The following is a 12210-nucleotide window of genomic DNA, read 5'->3' as shown; positions in this document are numbered from 1 at the left end:
TCTAATTCATATGTTCGAATGTTAAGCTGTGTAATGGTTCTTCCATTTTGTGCTCATCAGAATGAAGAATTTCAGACACCAAAAGCGATTAATTATCACAGAGCTGAATTTCCTCAGCTGTTCTGACAGACTTTCACCAGAACTCCAGTGAAATGACTTGGAAGAGAACAGAACATAGAAGTGCTGGGATCTAATCCAGGGTCTGCTGCTGGGCTTCATCATGGATCAAGACTCCACCCAACCTTCACAACACCAAGGTGCGGAGGAATTGACATAAGTGACTCCCTATAGTGGGAGTTTGCACTTGCACCACACATACGGTGGTGGGGCAGCACGGTAGCACAAGTGGATAGCACTGTGGCTTCACAGCGCCAGGGTCCCAGGTTCGATTCCCGGCTTGGGTCACTGTCTGTGCGGAGTTTGCACGTTCTCCCCGTGTCCGCGTGGGTTTTCTCCGGGTGCTCCGGTTTCCTCCCACAGTCCAAAGGCATGCAGGTTAGGTGGATTGGCCATGTTAAATTGCCCGCAGTGTCCATAAGGGTTGGGAGGGGTTATTGGGTTGCGGGGATAGGGTGGAAGTGAGGGATTAATGTGGGTTGGTGCAGACTTGATGGGCCGAATGGCCTCCCTCTGCACTGTATGTTCTATGTAATACGGGATCATTGTAAGGCCACACGTTGAGCGAGATGTGGCACTGTGATCTCCAAAAGGGCCAGTAAAGCAGCCGAGATATCCAAGGGACAGAACAATTTGTTTGAGGCCAACAGGGTGAAATTTAGTGGGAGACAAAGGAAAGGTTTTCTGCTGGGTAAACAGACAATCGCTGGATGGCAACCAGGCACTAGTTTTGCCAACAGCATGAGGCCAGCAGTTGCCCACAATAACATGGACACCTGCCCACCTCACACAAGCCTTGTAGTGGAAGGTACTAACAAAGCACAATCCCAGTGTGACTTCCAGGATTGCGGCCTACAGAGTTTCAGGCCTGATTTGTGTTATTCTTGTTCTGGTTATTCTTGCCCGTCTTTCATAGGAATTTAAGGAACCAGCAGAAATCAGCCAGTGGGATATGTAGCTGCAGTGGGGTCAGATCTCAGTGATTCCTCCCTTCAGAAACATCCTGACTGAAGTCTGTCCCAGAGGAGCATCGACTGCATAGACCCACAGCTGGGAGACCTGAACTCTCAGTCTCTTGGCCAAGAGGACAATGTTCTTTGCAAGAATTCAGTTTTAACACTTCAAACTATTTCCTGTGCATCTTGGAAAAGGATAATTTTAGGAGAACCGGCTGTTCGCACATTCCTACCCAGAATGCCCTGGGTTTTATTTTTAATCATGTGGTAATGTCATCACTTACCAACCACAGGGTTTTGCCATCAGGCACACGAATGATGATGGACACATCATTGTCAGTTATATCCAGGACGATCTTATTTTCAGAAAGGACGGAAGCACGGCAACCATACCCGTGGGGGCAGAACGAAGTGTTGACGTGACCTAGAGGGAAATGGAAAGAAAAAGCACAAGATGGCGGTTAGGTCATTAGAGTGCTCCAAGGAAATATAGCCTTAGAACCAGAGTTAGTTAAGTTTACAATGGCACATTACAAGGGACAGCACTAGCTTTTTCTAATTTGACCCTGAGATGTAAGCAATGCTGCAAAGGCAGATTTTATTACCGCTCCTTGATTGCATTTAAGGGTCAAGCACACAGTGCAGGAATGGAGTTAAATGTAAGTTAGATGATGTTGGCTTAAAGGAAGCAAGCTTTCTTTGCTGGGTGGGGAGTTCATGACAAAATGGCAGCTTTCATGGTTGTTTTCCTGCTGCCAGCCTGCGGAATTGCTAAATTCAGATTCTGTACCTGCCATGGTGTGATTGGAACTCCCAACCTCTCAGTAAGCTACTCCAGTTGGGACGCACAGTGGTTAGCACTGCCGCTTCACTGCACCAGGGACCTGTGTTCAATTCCAGCCTTGGGTGACTGTCTGTGCGGAGTTTGCACATTCTCCCCGTGTTTACGTGGGTTTCCCCCGGGTGCTCCGGTTTCTTCTCACGGTCCAAAGATGTGCGGGTTCGGCTAAATTGCCCCTTAGTGTCCAAAAGATTAGGTCAGGTTACTGGGCTATGGGGATAGGATGGAGGACTTAAGAAGGGTGCTCTTTCCAAGGGCCGGTGCAGACTCGATGGGCCAAATGGCCTCCTTCTGCACTGTAGAGTATCGAGGATTCTATGAACCACAGGACGATTGTGCAATAGGGTGGAAGGAATTAGGTACTAGAATGGAATTGAGTTAAGAAATCTGACAACAGACTTGAAACAAATTGTAGACGGTTACTTCACACTTGAAACTAACCTGGATACAAATATACTAGGTAATAGCCATTGGTTGAGGAATACGTTGCTACAAACCCGCTATTGCACTGTATCCGTGCTCACACAATGCACCCCACATTGTATTTTAACTCAATACAATCCAAAGTCATTCTCATGAGTGTCTCATTGGTCCTATGACCATAGCCTTTATGTGCGGAAACAGCATTGCAAGAAAATTGAGATTCATTGCATGGCAGCAGGAGATGAACACAGATCCAGCTTCCAAATCACAAGTTTAGTTCAGCAGTTCTAGTCACACATCCTACTTGATGTGTTTCTGAAATATTTTTAGACCAGTCTTGATGATGGCTGACTTCAACAGAGCAACCCATTTACATTGGGACCCAGAGCTCGGGAATCTGCTACAATCGTATTTACCCTTCCCCCAATTGTAAACCTTGCCCTGTTGCACGTACCTATCCCTCTCCATTACTAAAGTTAAAGTCACAGGATTGTGGTCACTATCTCCAAAATGCTCCCCCATTAACAAATCTATCACTTGCCCTGGTTCATTACCCAGTACTAAATCCAATATTGCCCCTCCTCTGGTCGGACAATCTACATACTGTGTTAGAAAAGCTTCCTGGACACACTGCACAAACACCACCCCATCCAAACTATTTGATCTAAAGAGTTTCCACTCAATATTTGGGAAGTTAAAGTTGCCCATGACTACTACCCTATGACTTCTGCACCTTTCCAAAATCTGTTTCCCAATCTGTTCCTCCACATCTCTGCTACTATTGGGGGGCCTATAGAAAACTCCTAACAAGGTGACTGCTCCTTTCCTATTTCTGACTTCAACCCATACTACCTCAATAGGGTGAAACTCCTCGAACTGCCTTTCTGCAGCTGTTATACTATCTCCAATTAATAATGCCACCCCCCCCCCCCAACCTCTTTTACCACCCTCCCTAATCTTATTGAACATCTATAACCAGGGACCTCCAACAACCATTTCTGCCCCTCTTCTATCCAAGTTTCCGTGATGGCCACCACATCGTAGTCCCAAGTACCGATCCATGCCTTAAGTTCACCCACCTTATTCCTGATGCTTCTTGCGTTGAAGTATACACACTTCAACCCATCTCCATGCCTGCAAGTACTCTCCTTTGTCAGTGTTCCCTTCCCCACTGCCTCACTACATGCTTTGGCATCCTGAATATCGGCTACCTTAGTTGCTGGACTACAAATCCGGTTCCCATTCCCCTGCCAAATTAGTTTAAACCCTCCCGAAGAGTACTAGAAAACCTCCCTCCCAGGATATTGGTGCCCCTCTGGTTCAGATGCAACCCGTCCTGCTTGTACAGGTCCCACCTTCCCCAAAATGCGCTCCAATTATCCAAATACCTGAAGCCCTCCCTCCTACACCATTCCTGCAGCCACGTGTTCAACTGCACTCTCTCCCTATTCCTAGCCTCGCTATCACGTGGCACCGGCAACAAACCAGAGATGACAACTCTGTCTGTCCTGGCTTTTAACTTCCAGCCTAACTCCCTAAACTTGTTTATTACCTCCACACCCCTTTTCCTACCTATGTCGTTGGTACCAATGTGCACCACGACTTCTGGCTGCTCCCCCTCCCCCTTAAGGATCCTGAAGACACGATCCGAGACATCCCTGGCCCTGGCACCCGGGAGGCAACATACCTTCCGGGAGTCTCGCTCGCGACCACAGAATCTCCTATCTATTCCCCTAACCATTAAATCTCCTACAACTATTGCTTTTCTATTCTCCCCCCTTCCCTTCTGAGCCCCAGAGCCAGACTCAGTGCCAGAGACCTGGCCACTAGGGCCTTCTCCCGGTAGGTCATCCCCCCCAACAGCATCCAAAACGGTATACTTGTTTTGAAGGGGAACGGCCACGAGGGATCCCTGCACTGTCTGCCTGTTTGTTTTTTTCCCACTGACTGTAACCCAGCTATTCTTGTCCTGTACCTTGGGTGTGGTTACCTCCTTGTAACTCTTCTCAATCACCCCCTCTGCCTCCCGGATGATCCGAAGTTCATCCAGCTTCAGCTCCAGTTCCCTAACACGGTCTTTGAGGAGCTGAAGTTGGGTGCACTTCCCGCAGGTATAGTCAGCGGGGACACCGGTGGTATCCCTCACCACCCACATCCTACAGGAGGAGCATGCAACTGGCCTAGCCTCCATCCCTTCTTACCTGACAGAACATAGCTGCCCTGTGGACTAACTAGATCTCCGCCCTCCGACTCTGCTCCCAGTCAGCTACACTTTCTGTAAACTCCTGGCTCTCTTCGCACTCTTTGCGGAAATGTCGGAAACAAAATGAAAGGAGCACCTTACTCCCTCCTCACCTAACTCCCTCGGTCACCAAACTCTTACTATAGCACTCAAAAAGCACCAAATTCAGCACCCAGTGCAGACTCAGAACATAGAACATACAGTGCAGAAGGAGGTCATTCGGCCTTTCGAGTCTGCACCGACCCACTTAAGGTCTCACTTCCACACTATCCCCGTACCCCAATAACCCTTCCTAACCTTTTTGGACATGAAGAGCAATTTAGCATGGCCAATCCACCTAGCCTGAACATCTTTGGCTGTGGGAGGAAACCGGAGCACCCAGAGGAAACCCACGCACACACGGGGAGAACGTGCAGACTCCGCACAATCAAACCTGGGACCCTGGCGCTGTGAAGCTACAGTGCTAGCCACTATGCTACCATGCTGCCCCTATTGTTCCCCCTACCCCATTTGACGTGGGCTAACAGTTCCCAGTTGCCCTTTAACACACTGCTCACCTTTGTTCTGCCATTCACACATTCCAATCTCTTTCTGAGCCACTATCAGCCCCCTTCATAGCCTTAATCACCCCCATTTATATTCATTTTGTCTTCTGTTCTCGACATCTTTGTCCATCTCCACCTATTGCTGACCCCTTGATCCACCCCCCACTACAGTGTAAATCTGATCCCAATTCCAGTTCACTCTAGCTTTGACAAAGAGTCACCCAGACTCGAAACGTTAGCTCTTTTATCTCCACTGATGCTTTTCATTTCATTTCATGCTGTCAGACCTGCTGAGATTGTCCAGTAATTTCTGTTTTTGTTGCTACGTGATTCTCCGGAAATATTTCTAACTATGGTAGCGTGCGGGAACTGCCGCGAGCTTGCCCGGCGAGGCTGGCAACGCTATCCAACGTTAATTGGTCCACTTAATGAGACCTCACGGGCTTTATACCGTAAATGAAGGCTCGCCAATTGATTCGCTGGGACTGCGCTCGCCAGCCACCCACCCCCCACCGGTCACACGTGAGTTGGTATTGCCTTACTGACTGACCCATTCCTCCCACTGACCACATGTTCGTTCCCCTGCAGGTTCCCCGACGGCGACGGCCCACTGCCCTGTCTCCCATGAGACCATCTCAGAGGAGAGCTCTGAGGAAGACACAGTCGATGCGTCACATCTGACAGATGACATCCCCACCCTCCACCATCGCAGATACACGCACCTTGGTGGGAAACGTTAGTGGTCAGGCTTCTGGGGCACACTCTGGTGAGCACCACACAGTCGCTGATGCATATCAGCTGGAGGCAGGAGCCCCGCAGGCAAGACAGCAGTCAGAGGGGCTGCTGGATCCCAGGACCTAGCTTGGTCCCAGCCTGATGCTGACCCTCTGGAACAGGTTTACCTGGAGCCGATGGACATATTAGGAAGTGGCCTGGACATCCAGAGGGAGATATCAGCGACACTTCATGAGGTCCATAGCCGATTGGAGGAGTCCTAGAGGTTACAGGCCCAGGGGACCGCACCAAGTCCAACACTACAAGTGTGGTCCCCACAGTGGAGAGCCTGGTCCATGGCACCAGCAGCATGGGTGAAGGTGTCCAAGCGTTGTGCACTCAGTAATGGCTATGGCCGAGGGCCGAGGTAGACTGTCTGACTCAATGGGGGAGGTGACCCAGTGCCAGTCTGACCCTGACGAGGTTCTGCAGGACATGTCCCGCTCTCAGATGGGAATGGCCACGATGCTGTGAGGTTTGTCCCAGTTGCAGGTGGGCATTGCTGAGTCACTGCAGAGCATGAACCAATCACTGAGGAGCATCGCTGAGGGCGCCGACACCATGATGCAGGCATTGGGGAGCCGCCAGGTCTGGCAGAGCCAGATGATTCAGGGGCAGCCGGGGCTCGAAGCAGCTGGGGGGTGGGAGGGGGGGGTTGCGAGGGTAAGGAGTGGGGTGTGCATTGAGCGGGGGGGGGGGCATTGTGGGTTAGAGGGTGGGGATAGTGGGGCAGCACCATCGGGAGAATGGCGCAATGCCTATTAGCAATAGCCTTCAGCACGGCAAGAGGCCTCCAGATCAGTGGGAGTTATGGGTATCGGTGGGACAAATCGGCAGGGGCTAGGGTTGCCCCCAGTACCGGAACACACAGTCCAGGGGTGAGCATGGCGGACCCGCGCACGTCATTGTGCATGCTTGGCTGAGAGTTCAGATATGCATTAGAGTATTAAAACCCTAGTCAATTTGTCACCTGCCTTAATAGATGTCGCATAATCTGATAAAATGGAATCTGCATTATTCTGATCCAATGAAAACACAGCTTTTCAGTTTATGTAAATCAAACAGTCTATATACAAATCAAATGTGCAATCTGGATGTTACAATTACTGCAGTTGCTGCCTGTAATTCACTCTGATTACCTTGCCAAATCCGTCCTCCGTTAATCAGCACCTCTGCAGCGTAGGTCGGGTGCTCCGGTTGATAGAAGTGGATCACAAAGGCGTATCGACCCAAAGTTGGAATACGGCCACTGAAGGTGGCAACCGTCTGCAAAATCACAAAGTTACACACGTCCGGAGCTGCTTTTGTTTTGGATTTTCTAACACATCGGTATCACATTCAGTGCCATTCCTCAACCTTTCAAATACATTTTTGTGCACAAAATTTCAATCCTTTGATGCTTCCCTGAATTTCCCCCCCTTTGTTTCTGTGGGGATGTGGTTCCGCATCACCTAAACAGTTTGTTCCTCATGGGGAGCTAGACGTGGAGGGGAGAGATGTTAACAACCCCAGGCCAGGTTAGAGAGGGGTTGATTGATTAATCGATTTATTGTCACATGTATCAAAGTTTTCTGCGGCCAAGGGAACGTACACAGTACGTGCATAGTAGACAAAAAGAATAATCGACAGAGTACATTGACAAATAGTACATCGACAAATAGTGATTGGTTACAGTGGGGAACAAGGGCCAAACAAAGCAAATACATGAGCAAGGCAGCAAAGGGCATCGTGAATAGTGTTCTGATTAAAAACTTAAGTAAGATCCCAACCTTGCCTACTTACAAGGTGGAGGGCAGACAAGTAACCTGGCTCCCATGAGACAGGTCAGTAATTTAAATATGTTAATTAGCCTATGCCCCTCAGATTTCAGCAATCATTTAGCTCTTAATGGCTTTAAGTCTGGTTTCACAGTGCCAGGGAAGCTCCACAGTTGAAGGGAGGTGAGAACTGGACCCAGCAGCTAAGTATTTTTGTTGCAATGCTTGAGGGCCAAGGGAAACACCACCCCAGCAAAGCCTGGACCCCCAAATAATTTTGCCACAATTGGCATCTTCCCAATGTCTTCCCGCTTTTCCCTGTGATCTCCCAGCTAATCCACAATCTCTTTTCTCGCTAACCTGCCCATCCCACTCCCAGCTGAGAATTATTCCCACCCAGCAAGCGGCCAGCCTTTCAATATGGCCGGTTGTTGTCTAGGGAAAAATCAAAATCACATGAGGCCCATGTTTCTCAAATATCTGGGTTCCCTGGTTGCTCCAACTTGCCCTCATCCAACTGCAAATATTGTGGCCGGCGTACTAACAAGTAATTTGCACATAACAGCACCAACACAGCGCACGGTCCTGTTGACATGTGTTTGGACCATAGATCATTGGACGGCTGGAAGGAGAAGGAATGCCAGCTGATTTGTCCCAATTCCCAACCATGAGTAGTAATCCCAGTAGTCATGCTCCTACTGCTGGCTCATTTACCATTAGCCAACTCAGCAAACACCATGAAACAAGTCTGGGATGAAGTCTACCATAGCGCCACATCACACACAGTGCATCGACCCCGCACACATTTAGATGCGCTTCTCCTTCTCTCCTTCTACTGCCCTGATGCTCAGCGACTTCTCCCAACAAGTAATCACATAGCTCTAGAAAATCCCAGTTTTGATTCCCAGTCTGTGCTGAGTTAACTGATTTCCACAGGAAGGATGGTCGGAGTGCTACAATTGAACTCAGTGCGTCAGTGTCAGGAAGAGGAGAATTGTCCTGGGATCCAGTACCTGACAAACTCTCCAGAAACCTAAGATGGAAGTTCATGTGTGTGGGTATTGAGTGAGAATAAGCTTTGGCTGTGAAGCCTGTTGGATCACGATCAAGTCCCCTATTCTTGGCAATGGTCCATTTGTGCACAGTAGCAGATGTTAACTGGAATCTATTTGATTTTTCAGCATACACACAACACTTTCAAGTGGGAATAGATGATAAAATTGGTGAGGGAACATAATCTAAGTGAGATGCGGCTATGTGCAAATCTCGACGTTCACCGATATATCACCAGCATCTCTACTTCATAAAGTCATTTATTAGATGCGGTTGCATAGCCTGGAGTCATAACGATGAATATAAATGGAAGCTATTGGACTGGATTTTCTGTTCCTGAGACTAAGTGATGACGCTGGGGCAGGACTCGTGGACTTTTACGACAGCAAAACTGGCGCCGAACCTGGACCGATTCAGCTACTGTGGAGGGGCTAGCACCGGCATCACCTGGAATACGACGGATTCCAATGGAAAAGGTGCGGGATTTGCCGGGTCCATGAATGATACTCAGGAGGCTGACAAGCTGCAGCCGCATATACATATTACAATCCCCACACACACCATCCCAGCCAATAAGATGGCACTGGTTGTGCTGGAGCACACCCATACAACTGATGGATCAACTGGGGCCAGAGGGCACCTAAGGGAGTTCCCTGGGGCGGGACCTATACGACCCGTGGCCCTAGGTTCGCAGTGGGCTGTCAGCAGCGTGCGCAGCTGCATGGCTGCCTTTCCGGCTGTGGCAATGGTGTTCCAAACCCGTCCACACCGACCCCACAGCCCACCTCGTGGCCACGCTTCGCTACTACCCCCAGCCCTGACAGAAGCCCCCTGGCCAGCGGCATAACTGTGAGCACACTATGTTAATGTTGGACACTTTCCGTACCCCCTCTCTCTCATTCAGCAGCCGCGACGCAGGTTTCACGATTTTTAAAAGCTTAAGTGAACCTCGCCGTTGGGAACTTGGCCCATTGAAGGTGGAGAATCGCGGAGATTCCGGAGAATACCAGGTCAGGCCCGCTAATAATATCCAAAGGGTGTTTACTGTACATGAGTTCTGGACCGCATTGACGCCGCTGTCAAGGCACCGGAGAATTACAATTTAGTGTCAAATTAGCGCCCACTGCAATTTTGCCGTCGGGACCTATTCTCCGCCCAATCGCGTTTTTCGATTTCGGCAATCAGCCAATGGAGACTCCCGCCCCTTACTTTCCTTTTCATCAACTGGAGCCATGTCAGTACCCGCATTTACTTTACTGTCTGGCTAAAATCACTCAATATTGCGAAGTTTAGGAAGAAATACCATTTCGGCCCCTACAACGGCAGGATTTTACAGTTCCGCTGAAGTCAATAGACTTTTGAATGGTTCGCTGCATTTCCCGGGCCCCACCACAACGTGGCAGTAAAATTCCATCCATTATGACGTTGGGAAATCGTGATAAAATGAAACAATAAGGAACCCAGTAATTGGGAATGCGTTCTGGTAATTATACGGTTAAAGAAAATCAAACTATTTTAAAATGGAAATTGTAGAAGGACAGAATGGCTGAATTGATGGCACCAAGGTTTTTGATATACTGATTTAGTTTAGCAACTAATCATAAACTCCCTCCCTACCAGCATTGTGGGTGTACCTACACCACATGGACTGCAGTGGTTCAAGAAGGCACCACCTTCCCAAGGACAATTAGGGATGTGCAACAAATGCTAGTCCAGCCAGCGAAGCCCACATCCCGTAAAAATGAATTTTAAAAAACACTGTAAACTGATGTTTATCCAAGGCACATAGATAACAATGGAGTAGAATGGTAAAAGTTAAAGTAAAGGTGGGATAAGTTCAAAAGAGAATATAGGGGGGGGGGGGGGGGGAATTTCACATTTACATTAAAAAAAGTAAATTCATATAAAGGGAATCAAGAGTTACTTCTGAGAAGGTTAGTTCAGATTATGGAAGGTCAAAAGGAAAAACAGTACATCAGGGACAAATTCACTCTATGCAAGGGGGCTGTTTTGAGACCACAATCAACAGCAGGAAGCTGTGTCCACTCTCATCGAGCTGCACCTGGGGAAAGCCTGTCCGAGAAGTCAGTTGCCTCTACTCTAAGTCGGAAGCAGTCCCAAAAAGATATAGGTGCCTGGTGCGGTAACTGTTGTTGGATTTTTCTTACAGTTTTAAAACCTATAGTATGTTAAAGGGATTTGGAACTGGATAAATTTAAAGATAATGGGCTGGATTCTCTACCCCGCCGCGCCACATTTCTGTTTCACCCCGCCGGCGGGATGCTCCATTACGCCGGCTGGTCAATGGGGTTTCCCATTGTGGGGCAGCCCCACGCCGTCGGGAAACCCCCGAGCATCCCGCCGGCGGAGAATTCAGCCCAATGTGTATAACCGTTAGTGTAGCCATGTGTACTTCTCGTTGACTTTCTTGTGTGTATTTTATTGTTTAACAAACACCTATTTTGTTCAAAATCATCACAAACCCATTTCAACATCTATCACAGTTCTTCATTTCTTTCCTCACATTTTACCGAGATGCAAAATACCTTCTGGGATTTGGAATACCCTAGCATTTAACATCAGCTGTGCTCTTAACATTTACAATGAAATAACAGCCTGGAGCTGATTAGAGGATTAAACACTGAATGCATATAGGATTTTATGTATGCTGTATCCTTTATCATTCTGCAATTCTATAGCTGGGCACTCAAATTAAATCATATGGCTAGGATTGCTACCAGCTCTATACCAACTTAATAGTCAACAAATTGCCCCAAACTTCAAACTGAATTCTGATGCCATGTTGTTCAGCTTCAGAATCGGAATGCTGAACTTATTTTCATCTCTCTATGTTAGCCTAGTGGCTACAAACCGGTGGTGCATTTACCTGAGGGGACCGAAGTAAGATCAAGTCAGCTGTCTCCACGATGGTAGGTGGTTGAATGGGAGGCTGTTGTGGCCGGTCAAGGACTCTGGATGGATAAAGGTGCAGCAGTGTCGAAGGAGAGGATACTTCACCTTCAGTTAGTATTATGGACTGTGAAGGTTTCTGGAACCTGGAGGATGCACATGAACTACTGCAAGATAGGCAGCAAAGAAATAAATGTTAGACATCAATACAAGCCAGATTTTCAACACCTGTAGATGATATGAAGCTCAGAAATGTAGCAAAACATGAGGAGGATAGTACAGAGGACATAGTCTGGTGAAATAGCAGAGGCATAATTGTGTTAAATGTAACACCGAGAAGCATAAAGTGATCCACTTTGGCTGGAAGCATGGGCAGTGGTGATGTGAACCATATGGTTCAATTTTAAAGGAGTTGCAGGGACAGAGATTTGAGGGCACACATTCATCAATTATTGAAGGACAAGTTGAGAAAGCATTTCAAATGCTTGGCCTTATTAAGAGATGCCCACCGAATAAAGGGGCCTGCGGAGGCATGGATACAAAGTTGACTGAGTGATAGGAAACAGGGGCGTCATTCTCCGACCCCCCGCCG

General features: G+C 48.2%; 1 protein-coding gene across 1 annotated transcript in view; it reads right to left on the bottom strand.

Moving 5' to 3' along the window:
• lama5 (laminin, alpha 5) overlaps window positions 1–12210 on the bottom strand; it is a 377969-nt gene that overhangs the window by 132711 nt on the left and 233048 nt on the right. Inside the window, exons 30-32 of the mRNA XM_072515083.1 lie at window positions 11596–11785; window positions 7038–7164; window positions 1358–1497 (exon numbers count right to left, since the gene is read on the bottom strand). Coding sequence (XP_072371184.1) covers window positions 1358–1497; window positions 7038–7164; window positions 11596–11785 — 457 coding nt within the window. The remainder of the gene's footprint in view (window positions 1–1357; window positions 1498–7037; window positions 7165–11595; window positions 11786–12210) is intronic.

The sequence above is a fragment of the Scyliorhinus torazame genome, chromosome 8, assembly GCF_047496885.1.
Source record: "Scyliorhinus torazame isolate Kashiwa2021f chromosome 8, sScyTor2.1, whole genome shotgun sequence".
NCBI classification, from domain to species: Eukaryota; Metazoa; Chordata; class Chondrichthyes; order Carcharhiniformes; family Scyliorhinidae; genus Scyliorhinus; species Scyliorhinus torazame.
The sequence above is the reverse complement of the archived record's forward strand: the minus strand, read 5'-3'. Positions and strand labels throughout refer to the sequence as shown.